We start from the raw sequence: 21,255 nt of genomic DNA, 5'->3' as shown, positions 1-21,255 counted from the left end.
CCATGACATTATTGGAGATACTGTTCCTCGGAGATACTGTTCCTGACGGCTTGTAGTCCATCTTTGTGTGGAATGTTGGTGTAGAGGGCTTCTACATCCATAGTGGCCAGGATGGTGTTTTCAGGAAGATCACTGATGGATTGTAGTTTCCCCAGGAAGTCAGTGGTGTCTCGAAGATAGCTAGGAGTGCTGGTAGCGTAGGGCCTGAGGAGGGAGTCTACACAGCCAGACAATCCTGCTGTCAGGGTGCCAATGCCTGAGATGATGGGGTGTCCAGGATTTCCAGGTTTATGGATCTTGGGTAGCAGATAGAATACCCCTGCTCGAGGTTCTAGGGGTGTGTCTTTGTGGATTTGATTATCACTACAAAAGGTTTTTTTTTCTCTCCTGCTGGTAATAGCTCACCTTACCTGATCACTCTTGTTACAGTGTGCATTGTAACACCCATTGTTTCATGTTCCCCTGTATATAAAATCTCCCCACTGTATTTTCCACTTCAAGCTTTCGATGAAGTGAGCTGTAACTCACGAAAGCTTATGCTCAAATAAATTTGTTAGTCTCTAAGGTGCCACATGTACTCCTTTTCTTTTTGCGGATACAGACTAACATGGCTGCTACTCTGAAACCTGTCATTATGCAAAGCACAAGAGTAGCACTGACAGCGCATACGTTGTTTCTGGTGCAGGTTAAATCTTTTTATAAAAGAAACATCCCTCAATGCACTTCCCTGCAAGTCACATCATCATCACAACTGCTGGCTACTGCAAGAGTCGGTTTGCTGCTCCAGCCATGGTGAGTGAGGCCACGAGGCATGGGCGATAGGTCTTGTGCTACAGCTTTTGTTAAGACACCCTTTGGATCAATGGTTCTGACCTCAGTACAGCCCCCTTTCCCATAGCAACCTGGTTGGTAATTGAAGACAAACACTAGCATAAAGCCCTACAAGTAGTTTGTTTGTTACAAAAATGGAACTGGGTTGGAGTGGAAGGGAGACAAACAGGAAATGTCGCCACCCCCTTCATTAAATGCTGGCTGCAATACGTAGGCAAGAGACAAAATGTGGGATGTAGGTGGTTTAGGGGAGTGGGGCAGGTTTGAAAGGAAGAGGAGCTTCCTTAAGAAAAGCAAACTGAATATGGTCAACCCTTTCCCACCCCCAAACAAACATCAATTAAGAGAGATATGGCCTTAATTTTAAAAAAATCGGTATGGGCTTATGCCAGTTCTACACTGGTGTATCTACATTGCCTCCTGACTTACACCAATGTAAAAGAGATCAGAGTCAGTCCTTACACTTTTCTTTGGGAACTATTTTTGTAATGCAATAAATTCATTCTTTTCTTGTTTTCTAAAATAATCTTCATAAAGTCATTCTACAACCATAATTAGATATTAAGATGAGCATCATGATGGGATTTTGTTATTCTTGGATGGTTTTGGCTCATCTCATTTGGCATTGTATCTAACAGCATACCCAAAGTATGGCACTATCCCAACGTGACACACCATCTTGTGTCATATTGCTTGGAGTGAATCAGTGTGCGTCAAACACCAGTATCCTGAACTGGAGTCACTTGATGCCAGGAGCCCATAAACACAATTATGTGTCTCTTATGTCAGCCCACTGCATGGTGAAGGTCTCTTCAGTCTGACTCAGTATTTTATTGACATCAATGGCAGCCCCTCTTTTAGACATATTAATAGATAAGGAAAATGCAGAGTTTTAAAAAAATTCTAATTTTGAACCCATTAGCATTCACATTAACTTGTTCTTTTATATCTACATTGTTTGAATTCCGTCCGGTTTCATAATTCTGTGTTCAGCCATTTCTGTGTGATAATTACAATGGACATAGGTCCCAACTCATAGCACACAAGGATTGCATGAATCTCATGTAATTTACTGATCATGCTCAAATAAAATGTGATTAGTTAAAATCATTACAGTACATTAAAAAAATAAAAACAAAAAACTTTCAATTTGTGCATAAAAAGACTGCTTAATCATAATAAGGCTCATCAACTACTTTTATTATATAATAATTGTAAATATAACATATCAAACAGAATACAGATATAAGATGCAAAAATAAGCACAACAAAGAAAACATATTTGATTTTCACTTCTGTTAAATCTCTGTGGGACTGCAATAGTCAAAATATAAGATTGCAACAAGTTAGAATAGAAAATAAATTACATTACAATCTTGAGAAACTGCCACTTGTGTGTCTGGCATTATAGTACGGCAGATCATTTTTACATCACCTCACAAAGATGCAATGTATTCCAATCCCAGGTCATCTTTTTCAAAGTTGTAAACATTTTTGGGCTTTATACACCTCTGTTTTAAAACTAATATTTAACATACAATAAAACCAAAGTCATTGATAGCAAACAGCTCAGATGTTAAAAAAACCTAACTGCACAAAGTTAGTGTACTTTCATCTTACTGATTTTTTAAAAATAATGCAGCTCCACATTGGATCCACTGGTCTTGGTTTCCTCCACAGGGTACATCAATATTAGTCACCACACAATCCCTCTCAGCACTAGTATAGACTGGCAGGGATATGCACTCCTCCGGAGAATACGGACCGTGTGCATCCTGTCAACAAACCACCCATTAGTTATAATTTAAAAATACAGTAGGTATATTAACATGACACAAGAACAGTCTTGGATGACACTGTATCCAAAGAAGAGTCAGAAGTTATAATGTGATAAGTGCAACCTTTGGTAGGTGTCAGAAGAATAATCTGTTGGCTAAGACTAGGAAGAGGGAGGAGAAAGCAAAGGTTTCAGAAAAAGTATTTTTCTCTAGACTTCTGACACAACTCACCATTTGAATTCTCTTTACTGTGTCTGTTGGATTTTGAAGAATAAATTGATAACATCTGACATCATATAACACCTGCACCAAAAATCTAAAGCAGGTTGAATTAGCTCCCATGAGCACAGCTCCAACACTTTCCACTTCAAAGATTTTTAAAGTCTGCTGCCAACCAAGTTACTCTTATTTAAGCCATTTCTGTCCAAAGAAACATTTACATATTTTAACAGTTACACACACATATTCTTGGTTTTTGACCTGCAGTGAGTAGAAAGAGACAAAGACAAAGTAGTCTTGTTTTAAAATTCCAGAATAGTAATTTCTAAATTCTGACATATAGTTCAGTCTGTGCAGGACTGATGTGCAGGGTTTTATAAGTGACTGAGTTCTTACTCATCCTTGTACTCACTGAAGTAAATGTCTTCAGCAGTTTCAGCAGGTGTATGATTGGGCCTCTGTAGTACAAGAGCTGCTGCAAAAGGGAAATGGTTATGAAGGAGAATGGGCTGTCCTGGATGATATGACTTGTCACACATTCTGAGATGCACAAACTGATGTGCAGCAGCCATCGTTTGTGTTTATTGTGACAAAGCTCTGTCCTCGTCTCCATGGGTCCCGCATTTCCTGGCAGATTTCGCTAGCCTCAGAGGCTCACTGTGACCCTCCACGTAACTCTTCTCTCTCTAGAGACGAGAGTCACAGTCTACTGAGCCATTTTCATCATAAGCCAGCGAGGGAGGTGAGGAGAAGTTATCCTTCCTTGCACAGTCTCTGTTGTCTCCCAGTCTCAGTGATTAATCAAGGAGCAAAGCAGGGGATCCCAGGCCCACCCTCTACTCCAGGCTCCATCCCAGGGACCCTAATAGTATCAGCTATGGTAGCTGACCTTTTAGAAATATGACACGTACAATTCCCTGGGCTACTTCCCCACAGCAGCCCCCACTTCCTCAAGCCCCACTTCACCCTTACCTCAGGGCCTCTTTCCTTGTGCCTGATATGGTGTGTACTGCTCAGTCTCTCCAACAGCACAACTTCCTCCCACAGCTCCTGACATCCACACTCCCCTGACTAACTGGGAGGCTTTTAACTAGTTTCAGCCAGCCCGATTGGCTTCAGGTGTCCCAATCAACTTAGCATTCTCCCTGCCTTCTGGAAAGTTCTTAATTGGCCCCAGGTCTTAATTGACCTCGAGCAGCTGCCATTTCACTTATCTTGGTACCAGGGATTTGTTTAGCCTGGAGCTAATATATCTATCTCCCACTACTTTTCTATAGACCGGCAGCTCCTTTATCTCCATCTGAGAGGTCTTCTGCAAGACCTCTCTGGGCTGCCGGTCTTCTACCAGGACCTCCTCCGGACCTGGAAACTCTTTACAATGACCAGGTCCGTGGCGGCCACCGAGGGGGCAGATCTCCTCACGGAGCCCCTGCTACACAACCCTCAGCTCCGTGTGCAGGTGGCGGAGTCCCGCTCGGTGCGCCAGAGTTTGGTCCTGGCAGAGGTCACAAGAGTCGGAGACCTCCTGGACTATGACCGGGGAGACTGGCTGGATCCCCTAAGCTTCGCTCAGCGCATGGGACTTTCCAGACTTTGTACTCCCCGGCACATACTTCAGGAGGTGAAGGCCGCTTTGCCGCCCGCTGCTTGGGTTTATCTCGACCGGGTCCTGCACGAGGGCACACCCCGCCCACCCGCTACCCCAGGCCCACCGGACCTTTTAATTAGACCCCTGCCCCGTGGACCCAACCGACCCCTTCATCCCTTCACTAGAAGCCGGCTGCACGAGATGCAGCCGGTCTGCTTTCAAACCGCGCCAAGAAAACATCTCTACATGCTCGTGCTCCACACCCTTCACGCCCGCACCCTTGTGTCCCGCCCCGATACAAAATGGCGGGACCTCCTGCCACCTTTGGAGGGTGAGGAGCCCCGGTGGGCCAGCCTATATTCCACCTTAGTCCCAAGGCCCGCCGGGGATGTCAGTTGGCGGCTCCTTCACGGAGCCGTGAGCACGGGCGTGTACTTGGCGCGGTTCACTTCAATCCCAGACACCTGCCCCTTTTGCGGCGTGAGGGATACCCTGGCACATGTATACCTGGAGTGTGCCAGGCTGCAGCCCCTATTCCGGCTCCTCACCAATATTTTATTACGTTTTTGGTTGCACTTCTCCCCTCATCTTCTCATTTATGCACTCCCTATCTGTGGCCCTACAAAATCACGGGATCTCCTGGTCAACCTCCTCCTGGCCCTAGCAAAAATGGCCATCTACAAAACCAGAGTGAGGAGGTTGGCCGATGGGAGTTTCCTGTGACAGTGGGGCCTATTTCCGATCCTCGGTCCGTTCACGTATCCGGGCAGAGTTCCTCTGGGCGGCGTCCTCTGACTCCCTTGACGCCTTTGAGGAGCAGTGGGCGCTATCCGGGGTTCTCTGCTCGGTGTCCCCGTCCGATTCCCTTCGTTTGACCCTTTGACCGCACTCCTGTCCCTGTTATTTTATTAGTTGTCCCCTGGAATTTTTTGGGTATCTAGGTCCTGTGGATCCCCCTTTTAGGCTGGGGGGGATCCTTTAGCGGTGGACGGGCTTCGCCTGCCCACTTCCCGGATCCCAATAAGACTACTTTTCTATAGCCATCTGGCCTTGCCCTGACACATTATGTATAAAAAAAATCCTCTTAATCCTGCCCTTGGGCATTGGGCAGAGACAGAACACAGCTCCACACAAATTCCCCTTCCCAATTGTTGCAGACTACTTTGAGGATTTTTAGTGTTTATTAGGGCATTGTTTAAACAATGAATTGTTACTAGGAGGGCTCTCCAGGCCACAGGGAGCTGCTTTAACTTATACCAGTGATTGACATGGTCCCCAGCCAGCAGCAGGACAAAGGGATTACAAAGTTCATAAATTAAGCCAGACCAGAGGATCTGGCCCACAGCGTAAAACCTGCCTACTGTTTCTTCCATGCTCTCTTTATAACAGACAGACAAGAGCTTAGATAGAAAGGGAATCAATCACAAGTATAAAACAAAAAAACCTTACATGCAATAATATTTAAAATGATTGAATATTAGTTAAAACAAGAAGGGTGGATGCTTTCCCTAGTCATATACAGGGAAATGCATTAACTCTTTACAGCAGTAGTCACTACAGCGGCATGTGGTGGTGTTTGGCACCTCTGGAAAATAGACCATTTCCATTAGGTGCCTAAATAGGGATTTATCAAGTTAACTTTAGGCACCCAGGTTTAAACAGTTTGAATGAATTTATTTATAATCAGATATTCAGATAGGCATATACTTACTTCATTACTGTGCAGTATTATCAGCATTGCTGTTACATGAATATTACAATTATATACTAAATTTTGTTATGGAGGAACAAGTGAACCAGGGGTTGATGGAACCATGGCTCTGCCTCCTCTTCCCCCACACTGACCAGTAGATCTGGATGTAGCCCAAGAAGTAAAATATTCCCTCCCCACTCCTAGAGCAAGAGGGAGCCAGGGAGAATTGTGGCTGATGCACTGTTCCCTCTGAGGGCTCCTCCTGGGGCACTGCAACTATAAAGGACTGAGTTTAAAGGCTCATTCTAGCCCCTACTCTTCTGTGGCATTTAACTCAGCCTTTAAAACACAATACAATAATCTGATTTAACGAAATTTGATAGAATTCTGGGCAATAAGTGCGGTCAGAAAACCATACTCCGCACAACACTCAAAATCTCATTTTATATTCTTGGAGAGGTGTCAAAGATTTTTGTGAAACAAACAAGCCATTTGACTTCTGTCAGTAAAGAATTGGAACAAATAACAAGCATGAGTGAGTTAAGTTTCATTATTAGAAAACATAAAATATCTCAAAACAGGAAAGTAGTTAAAGTGCAAACAACGACTGTTTTCTGCACTTAGACCTGAATGTCTAGCCATTTTTTAAGATTTTTACTGCTGTTGTAAGTCAACTTCCCTCCTCTTTTCAACACCAGGGGTGAAATCTTGGCTCCAATGAAGTCAGTGCGAGTTTTGCCATTACCTTCAATGAGGCCAGGAATGCATCCCACAGCTTTAAGTCCTAATAACTTCATGGGACAAACATATCACTCTTACTTTCCTCTTCTGGAGATAACCTTGTTTGCCTCATGCCCTGTTTTGTCGTCATTACATGTCTGATTAATAGAGCATAATGCATGCAGCATATCTATCTGTGTTCATGGCACCTGCAATTGCTAGAAGAGGAGGGTCCCCTTTAAAGATCATATTAATTCTATGCTTTGGTTCCACCAGTAACTGTACAAGGTAGATACGAACTTACCTTTCCACCTCCTAACGCTAAATAGGTCACCTCTGTTATGTTCCCAAACACTGGTGATCCTAATTTTGAAAGGCTACTTTCAAAATAAATTCTTTTGAACAAACCAATGACCAAGTTGTCTGCAGATACTCTTCATTCATAAACAAGAGCTTCTTGATTTTGAGATGTCTACCAGTATAATTTGTTTCTCAGGCTTAAATTTCATAGCAATGATGGAAGAAAGAAGATATGCCTAATGAGAATAAAAAAATATAATATGCTAACACGTAGACAGTGGCACACAAACTGAATATTGGTGTGCACTGGGAAGATATCACAGTGATGGATGTGTTGTAAGACTTTAAACAAACTATAATAGATTGAAGAACTGACACATGAGAACTGTATTCTTTGCATAGGTCTTTAAACCATATTTGGCTTATCTTTTCTGATAACTGCATCTGTTTCTCCATCAATTTAAATACTGCAATCTTAATAAGGCCCACCTGTGGCATGCATTATGCTACAGTATTTAATTCCAGGATCACATACTATTTTTTTCCACAGGGCCCCCAGTCAGTCTGTCACTGGATGGACCGTGCACAGGGACGGAATCAGGATTATGTAGTTAAATAAGGTTGTTGTCTGTAGTATCCCAGACTCATTTGTTACAGAAGCTGGAAGGTGTGTAGTGAATGAGACAGTGGAGTGCAGAAAGAAAAGGGAGCATCTCATGGTTAAGACAGATGAATTACACCCTGAACAACTGGATTCTGTTCCTGCTTCTGCCACAAAATTCCTATATGATGCTGAACAACTCATTTAAACCATTTCTTTTTAAACCAGTGGCCACTAATCGTGTGTTCCTGGTTTTCTGGGCGTCCAATTTCAGATACTTCAGCACAGGATTAACTTTAATACGTGGTTGAGTGCTTTGCTGAATAGGAATGGGATTACTCACAATATTGCTTAAGGTTAAGCATGTTGGGTAAGTGCTTTGCTGAATCGGAGACTCAATATAAAACAATCTATATTTTCCCCAGACTCAGTAACTCCTAAGTCTAGAATAACTGTATTTAGCAAAAACAGCACATTTTGGAAAGTTTAGGAACCTGTTCTTTTCATTAACAAAACAAGGATTTGTGAACTACTAAAGCATTTTTTACTTGGTGAACTGAAAACTGCTTCATAGCCTAGTCTATATTTTTTCTTCAAATTTTCAATCATTGTAGCATCATTGATGATAGCAATGGTGGGAGATCCAGTGTAGACCAGCTGCTAGCATTTTAACCACTGTGTTCTCTAACTAAACCTGGCAATTAGCCTATATTCATATTTGACCTGGCAATTAGTCTATATTAATGCTTTCACCATGGACATCACTAGTGTAGCAGCACTGGTGGTAGCAAAGTATTGGGACATTTTAAGAAAAAAGTCTAGTGTAGGTGCAGTTAATATGTTTCAGCTACAGAGCTTCTGTTTAATGTCTGTTTACAGATATTCAATTAGAGGCACTGTTACTTCTTGGTCAGGAAACAGAACATCAATAATAATGAAATATCTAATGTGATCCTCAACATGTTTAATACCTAGTACTGGCTAAATTTATGATTCCCAAAAAGCTAACTTTGTCTGAAGAGTTCACCAGGTTGACACATACCAAAAACAACCGTTTGCCACTTCCATTTGTTGTACAGGACTTTGTTTTCAGGATGGGAGAAAAAGTGACACAAAACAATGGAAAATAATGTACTGCTAATTGAATTTACTGTAATACAGAAGTGGAAAAAAATCCAGCCCTACCTATATAATTTCTATATATCTTCCATAGTTCTGTTAAGATTTTTAGTTTGCTTTTTAGCTACAGCTTTTATAAGCTTGTGATTTTGTAATGCTAGCCCATGCTTTGAGAAATTGCTATGTAAGACAAATTTCTTTGCAGCTTCTGATTCCAGTATTTAACAAAGATTATTATTGTAATTGGAAAATTGTACAGGTTACAATTCTGACTGTTTGGATTACTTATTTTGCTTTAATCTAATGCACTTCAATAATCACTGGAATTTATTTTTCATTAGGGCTTCATAAGAAGGACTAAGGGGTTTTTTTTTCCCTGCAGCTCATAAGATGTTCTTTACTTTAACTCAATTTTTACATTATATGGTGTTAAAACTCTAAGGGAAAAATTCTTTTTTAAGAACTTCCACATACTTTTATAAGTTTTATTAGATATAATTTTGAAAACATATGATCATATATTTGAAGCAGAGAAAAAAATAATAAAAGCTTTGATTTGAATACATTTCCTCTTTACAGTGTCTTTCTCTTCATTTGTTTTTTACTATTTAAAAAATATTGGCCAAAATGTAAATAAATCTGCCACGTTATACCTGACTGCGTGTTCTATTAAAACTGGGAGGTTTCAGAGTAGCAGCTGTATTAGTCTGTATTCACAAAAAGAAAAGGAGTACTTGTGGCACCTTGGAGACTAACAAATTTATTTGAGCATCAGCTTTCGTGCATCCGATGAAGTGAGCTGTAACTAATGAAAGCTGATTTCAAATAAATTTATTAGTCTCTAAGGTGCCACAAGTACTCCTTTTTTTTTAAAAAACTGGGAGGTGATTGTTTTTTAAAAGAAGAAACAAACAGGTTAGGAATATCATACTGGAAAGCTATTACACAGAAGAAACGAAACGATAAAAGTTTAGGTGACTTAATAATTTAGTACCTGTGGAATCCAGCCCATGTAACAAGGGAGAACTGATGACACACTGGGAGAGTCATGCTGGTTTTCTGAAAGTCGACGTCCATCAAAACTGCAACCTTCCAGTTGCAGGCCACTTATCTGTCATGGAAACATACAAAATATTCAGATATATATTAGAGCCTAAAATGTCAGTAATGATTATATTGTGCCTTAACAAAGGCATCGATAGTCCTCTCTATTGTGACCAAGTTCTAAATAATAGAAAACTAATCATCATAATGTTGCATGTGAGAATAAGAAATATGATTTAAAAAGAAGATCTAGACTATTCTTCAGAGTGAACTTCCTCTGGTTTGGTTTAACATTCTTTGAAAATGCTAGAGAACAATACCTGTAAATGTCATCATTTATGAAACTGCAGGTGCCCTGGCATTAGACATATAGTGGCAACAGCCAAGTAAACATTTATTAACAATGTCATAAAACAAATTTATAAAAAATAAAACTACATAACAATAAAAATACAACAATCACTGAAAAGACAAAGTTCTTGCTTGGAAGTTTGACCTAAGCTTTCAAAGAATGGAATAATCTCCTGTATGTTTTTTACAGAAGCAAATAAGACAATTTTCTACTTATATTACATTCAGAAATAGTATGTGGGGGTAGGGAATGAACAAAATAAATGTTAAGCAATACGAAATGAGATTTTAGGTTAAAGTGCTATTGGGTAAAACAAATTCTAACGGGTTGTCATAAACATAAAGGGAAAGGTACCACCTTTCTGTATACAGTGCTATAAAATCCCTCCTGACCAGAGGCAAAGTCCTTTTACTTGTAAAGGGTTAAGAAGCTCCGGTAACCTGGCTGGCACCTGACCCAAAATGACCAATGAGGGAAAAGATACTTTCAAATCTGGAGGGGAGGGGGAGGCTTCTGTCTGTCTGTGTGATACCTTTGCTGGGAACAGATCAAGGATGCAAGCCCTCCAACTCCTGTAAAGTTAGTAAGTAATCTAGCTAGAAAATGTGTTACGTCTTCTTTGTTTTGGCTTGTGAAATTCACTGTGCTGGAGGAAATGTGTATTCATGTTTTTGTATCTTTTTGTAACTTAAAGTTTTGCCTAGAGGGATTCTCTATGTTTTGAATCTGACTGCCTTTAAGATTATCTTCCATTCTGATCTTACAGAGTTGTTCTCTTATCTTTTTTTGTTCTTCTAATAAAATTCTGTTTTTTAAGAATCTGACTGGGTTTTTGGGTCTTAAAAATACAAAGCTGGTTTGTGCTCATCTTGTTTATTCTCAAGCCTCCCCAGGAAAGGGGATGTAAGGGCTTGGGGGGATATTTTGGGGAAATAGGAACTCCAAGTAGTCCTTTCCCTCTTCTTTGTCTAAATCACTTGGTGGTGGCAGCATATTGTTCAAGGACAAGACAAAATTTTTGCCTTGGGAAAGTTTTTAACCTAAGCTGGTAAAAATAAGCTTAGGGTTTTTTCATGCGGGTCCCCATATCTGTACCCTAGAGTTCAGAATGGGGAAGGAACCCTGACATGGGTTGAATGCATAAGTAACTATCTCCATATTGTTCTACTTGTAACATATTTTAAATGAATGATTTTAATAAATGATGATCAAATCAGCACTTTCAGCCTCTGAACTAAGAAAAACTATTTTGCATGCTTTAAACTGAATTTAAGCTCTGTGTGGATTAATGACAAAGGAGATCTAGTGTGTGTGGAACAGCAGTTCTAAAAACATTTCCTTTGAAGATCTACAGTCTTGGAGTTGGGTACTTTCCTTTACTGCAACATATGGGCAACTACAAGTCAACATGAAAAAAACAAAATTAATGACGCTGCAGAAAGCTCTCCCCCTCAAACAATGAAGTTAACCAAAACAGAGTAAAATTGTTTTACAGAGACATGGAGATTGATCCTAAATTACACATACCTGGGCCTCATAAAAAATCCATTGTGGGATTCAGACTGGCTGTATTACCATAACAAGAAAAAGCTCTGAAGGCTTTCTACGGTGTAAAGAAGCTGCACCACTAGGTAGCTACAACTACTGCTAATTCAACAGTATAATTAAGTCATTTTACATTGTAAGAATGAAGTGTGGAGCTCATCTTAATAGGTTATTACAGTGACTGGGATAAAACCACAATAAAAACTCAGCACCTGCAGTTCTGCAAACAAATGCTCCATGAACACAAAAACTCCAGCAACAGCAGCTTCAGACCAGAATTGGGCCAATTGCCCTTGCTAATCAACATGCAGAAAAAATATTCAACTCCTGGTGCCCTCTCGACCAAGGCATCAAATATTCTCTCTCGTGTGGCTTTGTTTGTAAAATGTGTGATTTTGGTATGTTTACTGAAAGAAGGCAGACTAATTCGAGGAAGTGGATTTTTTGTTTTATTCTGAGGTGCTCAAGTTCATGGTCATGCTGAACACCCATGGAAGCGAGTTCCACAGCAGTGAACTAGTGCTGAGAAAGCTCTATCTACCGCACTCAAGATTCACTCTTGAGCTTGCGTTCATAGTCATGCAAAATAATAAAATGTGGCCCTCAGGGAATGTGGGCCAATCTCAATAAGTACCTTGAAGATGAACACCAAAACCTTGAATTTGACTAAATCTTCAGTGGGAAGCCATTGAAGAAAGCAGCCCATTGGGGTAATGCACTTTCAGAGGTCAGTATTGTTAAACAAATAGTCTGTGATGTTCCGAACTGAGACTCCTGTACACCATACAAAAGTTGTGCAGAGGAGTTGCAATTAGTACAACAGCTCATGGACTGGAATAGCAGTCAGAGGAGGGGTTCACTGTACCTCTGCAATCCAGATCTAGGCCAATGGGAGGAGGAGACTGTGGATTTTACCTCCATAGTCCACTGGTATTTCACTCACACAAAGCATGAGTTACTTGTGTTATTTACAAGTGGAGCAGATTTCACCATAAATGAATAGCACCTTGCAATCTTTTGCATTTTATTACTTTCTGGCAAATTTGCTCTTGCATATTAGGGTTCACGTTATTTTAAATTAATTTATGGGAAGTGAGCTAATATCAAGGTTTAAAGACACTGTGTCTCCATAAGACCATGTTCGCCACAATAAACATTTCCTGTCTATTAAGTGCCATCACTTCCCACAGGACAATACAGATCTTAGCAGGAAACCAATTGTAATTTTCTCCACAGGCTGCATGGTTCTTGGTGCTTGACAGAGGCAAGCTGTGTAAAAAGTGCTTCCTATGAACTCTTTTAATGATATCTTTATAAACATCTGGAAACTTAGCTTTAATATGTGTTTTATAGCTTCTCTTGAGTGGCTGGATATAACATTCTTGCAATAATATTTTGTTTTACAGAATTTATATTCAGCTTTACCTGAATTCATAGCATTTACTATCAAAAAGTCCTTTACTATGCTTCTTCTGTTCTTGTCAATCATTTGGTTCCAAAATGATTGAAAATGGAGGACTTATGTCAAATCGGATAAGACCAGCTGATTTCAGATGTTGACAGACCAATCAGTGCAAACAGCAAATAGGGCAGGTATATGTGCGTAGCAATGATGATTCTCAGGTGAGAGCCAGACATTTTCAGAGTCTCTGTCCAAGCAATTCCAAGTGCCATTAAAGAAGGTGCCATTATATACAAATTGGTTCTGAATCAGGTATTTTTCACATCCCTACTAGGAAGGAACTGCTACTAATCATGCCTTTTTGTCATCTGACAAATTAATCATCCATTTCAGAGTTGGTAAAATTTATTTCTCCTCCTCTGTCACTTCCACCTGATAAATCCTCATCTTATTCAAAAATTGTGTGCATGTCCTTGAACTTTGCACTATGAAGTCTAATCTCATTGCTATTATCCAGCTTTCAAGGTTATCCAAATCTTGTTGCATGATTTTTCAGTCCTGCTCACTATTGGCAATATCTCCCAATTCTGTGCCATCTGAAAATTTTATTAACACACTCCAAATTTTTGTCTTAAGGTTGTTAATGAAAATGTTAAAAAGACTGATCCCAAGCGTGATCCTTGAGGACCGTCACTAGTAATCTACAGAATGATTTGTTGTAGTCTCCCCTTTAACCAGTTCCTCACCCACCTTTTGATTCCTGTATTAATCCTCATCTTCTCCAGTTTAACTAATAATTTCCCACGTGGAACTGTATCAACCGCTTTACTGAAATCCAGGTAGACTAGATATACTGTATTTCTTTTGTCTAGAAAATTAGTAGGGCTGTCAATTAATCGCAGTTAACTCAAGTGATTAACTCAAAACAAATTAACTCAATTAAAAAATCAATCATGATTAATCATAGTTTTAATTGCACTGTTAAACAATAACAGAATACAAATTTAAATTTATTATGAATATTTTGGATGCTTTTCTATATTTGCAAATATATTGCTTTCAGTTACAACACAGAATATGAAGTGTACAGTGCTCCCTTATATTATTTTTTATTACAAATATTTGCACTATAAAAAAGAACAACAAAAGAAATAGTATTTTTCAATTCACCTGATACAAGTACTGTAATGCAATCTCTTTAACATCAAAGTGCAACTTACAAATGTAGATTTTTTTGTTACATAACTGCACTCAAAAACAAAACAATGTAAAACTTTAAAGCCTAAAAGTCCATGGTCTGATGGCAGCATTGTCTCCTATAAATGTAAACAAACTTGTTTGTCTGAACGATTGGCTGAACAAGAAGTAGGACTGAGTAGGATTGCATGCTCTCAAGTTTTACACTGTTTTATTTTTGAGTGCAGTTATGTAACAAAAAATCTACATTTGTAAGTTGCACTTTTATGTTAAAGAGATTGCATTATAGTACTTGTATCAGGTGAATTGAAAAATTCTGTTTCTTTTGTTGATTTTTTTACAGTGCAAAAATTTTTTAATCAAAAATAATAATATAAAGTGAGCACTGTACCACTTCGTATTCTGTATTGTAATTGAAATACATATATTTGAAAATGTAGAAAAAATCTATTATTATCACACTATTCTTTAACAGTGTGATTAAAATTGTGATTAATTGCGATTATTTTTTTAATCTCATGATTAATCAGAATTATATTTTTTAATCAAGTGATTAAATCGCAGTTATTTTTTAAAAATCATTTGACAGCCCTAAAAATAAGTGCACCTCACCTGAAATGGGAGGGAACGTTGTCCAGGCTTGCCGAAGAAAGGCAGCAGTGCTTTATGGAGGCGGCAGGATGGGCGGGGGGGAAAGAAGGTCAGAACCTGCTGCAAAATGTGAGTGGTGGTGAGCTTTGTGGCGCTGACTCACCCCCTGGGAATGTGATGGTGAAAGGCTTTAAAAGGTGCAAGCCCTGGTCGTTGAAAGCCTTTTCTCCACACAGCAGGCAAGGCAGCATCAATGCTCCTTCCCTTTGAAATGCTAATATCCCGGTGGGTTAGGACCTGCTGTGGGCATTGCACTAGTCATTCCTTTTTAAGGAGGTTCAGAAGAAATTTTCCCCTCACCACTACGGAGTGAGTTTTTTTGCCTTCCCCACAGTGAGTGTCAGGGAGGACCTTTTCTGGTGAGGAGAAAAGGTGGTAGGCCATATGTTGCAACTTATTTTGTAAGTGAGGGGCGGATGTCTAGTACAGATACTCCAGAGGGAAGGCATCCAGTGGCCAGATAAATGGCCTGGTAAAGGACTTGAAAGGAGGTGCTGGATAAAGGATCGGAACGGGGAACTGGGGGTTGGGGAATCCTATGATTGGTACGGTAGGGGGCCAACCCCCCTTTCTTATAGCCCACCTTAACCCTTCTATGGAGGGAGGATGGTAAGGTCCAAGCCATGGATTGGTTGGGGGACCTGGATGGAAAATGAAGGAGTGCTGGTGGAAGCCCCAGGTAGTTATTTGAATAAACATGGATTTGCCTGCATTGTACACTTCATCTGCCAAGTAGTCACAGACATCTATACAATAAAGTTATGGCCTGATTAAATCCATATCAAGTGTCTCCTGTCCTTTCAGCATCCTTTTTTCTATTCTTTGTAGGCTCTCTCTTAATAACCTATTTGAGATGCTTGTTCATCCAATGTGGTCTGCGACCCTTCCTTATGAGTTTTTGCCTTTGTTAGGGATACAGGCTCCAGATAGTTTCTGCAACTTTGACTTAAAATAATCCTAAAACTCCTTCATATTCAGATACTTGAGTTCTTCACTCCAGTTAACTTCCTTAACAAGTTTCAGAGTAGCAGCTGTGTTAGTTTGTATTTGCAAAAAGAAAAGGAGTACTTGTGGCACCTTAGAGACTAACAAATTTATTAGAGCATAAGCTTTCGTGAGCTACAGCTCATTTCATCGGATGCATTTGGTGGAAAAAACAGAAGGGAGATTGATATACACACCCAGAGAACATGAAACAATGGGTTTATCATACACACTGTAAGGAGAGTGATCACTTAAGATAAGCCATCACCAGCAGCGGGGGGGGGGGGGGAAAGGAGGAAAACCTTTCATGGTGATAAGCAAGGTAGGCTATTTCCAGCAGTTAACAAGAATATCTGAGGAACAGTGGGGGGTGGGGTGGGGTGCGGGGGAGAAATACCATGGGGAAATAGTTTTACTTTGTGTAATGACTCATCCATTCCCAGTCTCTATTCAAGCCTAAGTTAATTGTATCCAGTTTGCAAATTAATTCCAATTCAGCAGTCTCTCGTTGGAGTCTGTTTTTGAAGCTTTTTTGTTGAAGGATAGACACTCTCAGGTCTGTAATCGAGTGACCGGAGAGATTGAAGTGTTCTCCGACTGGTTTTTGAATGTTATAATTCTTGATGTCTGATTTGTGTCCATTCATTCTTTTACGTAGAGACTGTCCAGTTTGGCCAATGTACATGGCAGAGGGGCATTGCTGGCACATGATGGCATATATCACATTGGTAGATGCGCAGGTGAACGAGCCTCTGATAGTGTGGCTGATGTGATTAGGCCCTATGATGGTGTCCCCTGAATAGATATGTGGACAGAGTTGACAACGGGCTTTGTTGCAAGGATAGGTTCCTGGGTTAGTGGTTCTGTTGTGTGGTGTGTGGTTGCTGATGAGTATTAGTCCCCCAATCTGAAGCAAATACTCACCAGCAACCACACACCACACAACAGAACCACTAACCCAGGAACCTATCCTTGCAACAAAGCCCGTTGCCAACTCTGTCCACATATCTATGCAGGGGACACCATCATAGGGCCTAATCACATCAGCCACACTATCAGAGGCTCGTTCACCTGCGCATCTACCAATGTGATATATGCCATCATGTACCAGCAATGCCCCTCTGCCATGTACATTGGCCAAACTGGACAGTCTCTACGTAAAAGAATGAATGGACACAAATCAGACGTCAAGAATTATAACATTCAAAAACCAGTTGGAGAACACTTCAATCTCTCTGGTCACTCAATTACAGACCTAAGAGTGTCTATCCTTCAACAAAAAAGCTTCAAAAACAGACTCCAACGAGAGACTGCTGAATTGGAATTAATTTGCAAACTGGATACAATTAACTTAGGCTTGAATAGAGACTGGGAATGGATGAGTCATTACACAAAGTAAAACTATTTCCCCATGTTATTTCTCCCCCCCACCCCACCCCACCCCACCCCACCCCACCCCACTCCCCACTGTTCCTCAGATATTCTTGTTAACTGCTGGAAATAGCCTACCTTGCTTGTCACCATGAAAGGTTTTCCTCCTTTCCCCCCCTGCTGCTGGTGATGGCTTATCTTAAGTGATCACTCTCCTTACAGTGTGTATGATAAACCCATTGTTTCATGTTCTCTGGGTGTGTATATCAATCTCCCCTCTGTTTTTTCCACCAAATGCATCTGATGAAGTGAGCTGTAGCTCACGAAAGCTTATGCTCTAATAAATTTATTAGTCTCTAAGGTGCCACAAGTACTCCTTTTCTCTTTCCTTAACAAGTTCCCTTAATTTTTTAAAACTTGCCTTTTTGAAATCAAGGATCCTAATTTTAGACCTATTTTGGTTTATCCTTCTATTTATCTTAAACTGAATTAACTCATGATCACTCAAACCAATATTGTCCTCTACAACCAGTTCTTCCATGGGGTCCTCGCTACTTACCAATACTACAATCTAAAATGGGATCATCTCTTGTTAGTTCAGTGACTATATGGTGAAGAAATCTGTCCTCTATCACATCCAGGAATATCAGGGCCCTACCATTATTACAGGTTTCAGAGTAGCAGCCGTGTTAGTCTGTATTCGCAAAAAGAAAAGGAGAACTTGTGGCACCTTAGAGACTAACAAATTTATTAGAGCATAAGCTTTCGTGAGCTACAGCTCACTTCATCGGATGCATTTGGTGGAAAAAACAGAGGAGAGATTTATATACACACACACAGAGAACATGAAACAATGGGTTTATCATACACACTGTAAGGAGAGTGATCACTTAAGATAAGCCATCACCAACAGCAGGGGGGGGAAGGAGGAAAACCTTTCATGGTGACAAGCAGGTAGGCTAATTCCAGCAGTTAACAAGAATATCAGAGGAACAGTGGGGGGTGGGGTGGGAGGGAGAAATACCATGGGGAAATAGTTTTACTTTGTGTAATGACTCATCCATTCCCAGTCTCTATTCAAGCCTAAGTTAATTGTATCCAGTTTGCAAATTAATTCCAATTCAGCAGTCTCTCGTTGGAGTCTGTTTTTGAAGCTTTTTTGTTGAAGTATAGCCACTCTTAGGTCTGTGATCGAGTGACCAGAGAGATTGAAGTGTTCTCCAACTGGTTTTTGAATGTTATAATTCTTGACGTCTGATTTGTGTCCATTCATTCTTTTACGTAGAGACTGTCCAGTTTGGCCAATGTACATGGCAGAGGGGCATTGCTGGCACATGATGGCATATATCACATTGGTAGATGCGCAGGTGAACGAGCCTCTGATAGTGTGGCTGATGTGATTAGGCCCTATGATGGTATCCCCTGAATAGATATGTGGACAGAGTTGGCAACGGGCTTTGTTGCAAGGATAGGTTCCTGGGTTAGTGGTTCTGTTGTGTGGTGTGTGGTTGCTGGTGAGTATTTGCTTCAGATTGGGGGGCTGTCTGTAAGCAAGGACTGGTCTGTCTCCCAAGATCTGAGAGAGCGATGGCTCGTCCTTCAGGATAGGTTGTAGATCCTTGATGATGCGTTGGAGGGGTTTTAGTTGGGGGCTGAAGGTGATGGCTAGTGGCGTTCTGTTGTTTTCTTTGTTGGGCCTGTCCTGTAGTAGGTGACTTCTGGGTACTCTTCTGGCTCTGTCAATCTGTTTCTTCACTTCAGCAGGTGGGTACTGTAGTTGTAGGAATGCATGATAGAGATCTTGTAGGTGTTTGTCTCTGTCTGAGGGGTTGGAGCAAATGCGGTTATATCGTAGCGCTTGGCTGTAGACAATGGATCGAGTGGTATGATCTGGATGAAAGCTAGAGGCATGTAGGTAGGAATAGCGGTCAGTAGGTTTCCGATATAGGGTGGTGTTTATGTGACCATCGCTTATTAGCACCGTAGTGTCCAGGAAGTGGATCTCTTGTGTGGACTGGTCCAGGCTGAGGTTGATGGTGGGATGGAAATTGTTGAAATCATGGTGGAATTCCTCAAGAGCTTCTTTTCCATGGGTCCAGATGATGAAGATGTCATCAATGTAGCGCAAGTAGAGTAGGGGCATTAGGGAACGAGAGCTGAGGAAGCGTTGTTCTAAGTCAGCCATAAAAATGTTGGCATACTGTGGGGCCATGCGGGTACCCATCGCAGTGCCGCTGATTTGAAGGTATACATTGTCACCAAATGTGAAATAGTTATGGGTCAGGACAAAGTCACAAAGTTCTGCCACCAGGTTAGCCGTGACAGTATCGGGGATACTGTTCCTGACGGCTTGTAGTCCATCTTTGTGTGGAATGTTGGTGTAGAGGGCTTCTACATCCATAGTGGCTAGGATGGTGTTTTTAGGAAGATCACCAATGGACTGTAGTTTCCTCAGGACATCTACCAATGTGATATATGCCATCATGTGCCAGCAATGCCCCTCTGCCATGTACATTGGCCAAACTGGACAGTCTCTACGTAAAAGAATGAATGGACACAAATCAGACGTCAAGAATTATAACATTCAAAAACCAGTTGGAGAACACTTCAATCTCTCTGGTCACTCGATCACAGACCTAAGAGTGGCTATACTTCAACAAAAAAGCTTCAAAAACAGACTCCAACGAGAGACTGCTGAATTGGAATTAATTTGCAAACTGGATACAATTAACTTAGGCTTGAATAGAGACTGGGAATGGATGAGTCATTACACAAAGTAAAACTATTTCCCCATGGTATTTCTCCCTCCCACCCCACCCCCCACTGTTCCTCTGATATTCTTGTTAACTGCTGGAATTAGCCTACCTGCTTGTCACCATGAAAGGTTTTCCTCCTTCCCCCCCCTGCTGTTGGTGATGGCTTATCTTAAGTGATCACTCTCCTTACAGTGTGTATGATAAACCCATTGTTTCATGTTCTCTGTGTGTGTGTATATAAATCTCTCCTCTGTTTTTTCCACCAAATGCATCCGATGAAGTGAGCTGTAGCTCACGAAAGCTTATGCTCTTATAAATTTGTTAGTCTCTAAGGTGCCACAAGTTCTCCTTTTCTTTCTACCATTATTAGTAGCATTTGTCCTCGAATCTGTGTCTGAGAAAATAAAGTCTCACATAATCACATAATTCCCAGTAGCACTTATTTCATTAAAGATTAAAGAGGTCTCTATCCATATCCAAATCAGATCCCATGGAATCTGTAGCAGACCCCAAGCACTATCCCTGTGGAGCCTGTTACCATTCTTTAAAGTTATTTTGACCCAAACAGATGCATTCCATCACATCTGATTTCTTTACATTCTATCTCACCGTTAATATGCAATGCTACGTTACCATCTTTACCTTTATTTCCTGAACAGCATATACCCTTCAATATCTGTCTACCAGTCATGACTACAATTGCACCATACTTCCATTATCACTATAATATCTCTTTTTTTCCCCTTGTGCCAGTGCTCTAGTTCCTCCATTTTGTTACTCAGGCATTGGCGTACAATACCAACATCTTAGTTGTTTCTGCTAAGCATCATCCAATTTCCTTGCCAGATTAGGTATAGTCATTTTATTGCTAATATTGCCTCCTGACTGTTACTGGTGTTTGTATTATCTTTACTCTTGTTGTCCATTCTCCTATTCTCTGTTGTTTCTTTCTCCATTGCTGTATCCTCTTTCACTTGATTTTCCTCTAGCTGAATATTAAAATCAGTGGTGGAAAATATATGAGCATCTCCCAACCATCTGCCCCACATTCCTAATTTAAAGCTCTTTTGATTAGATGTGCCAGTTTCCATCCCAGAAGTCTAT

General features: G+C 40.6%; 1 protein-coding gene across 3 annotated transcripts in view; it reads right to left on the bottom strand.

The window, feature by feature from the left end:
* Window positions 1-2,010: 2,010 nt before the first annotated feature.
* DYNC2H1 (dynein cytoplasmic 2 heavy chain 1) overlaps window positions 2,011-21,255 on the bottom strand; it is a 402,215-nt gene continuing 382,970 nt past the window's right edge. For all 3 annotated transcript variants that reach the window (XM_038380308.2, XM_038380318.2, XM_043504200.1), the window contains 2 exons: window positions 9,844-9,960; window positions 2,011-2,606 (listed from right to left, as the gene is read on the bottom strand). In XM_038380308.2, the coding sequence (XP_038236236.1) occupies window positions 2,448-2,606; window positions 9,844-9,960 (276 nt within the window). In that variant the 3' untranslated portion in view covers window positions 2,011-2,447. The remainder of the gene's footprint in view (window positions 2,607-9,843; window positions 9,961-21,255) is intronic.

Source organism: Dermochelys coriacea, chromosome 1 (genome assembly GCF_009764565.3).
Source record: "Dermochelys coriacea isolate rDerCor1 chromosome 1, rDerCor1.pri.v4, whole genome shotgun sequence".
Classification (NCBI taxonomy): Eukaryota; Metazoa; Chordata; order Testudines; family Dermochelyidae; genus Dermochelys; species Dermochelys coriacea.
The sequence above is the reverse complement of the archived record's forward strand: the minus strand, read 5'-3'. Positions and strand labels throughout refer to the sequence as shown.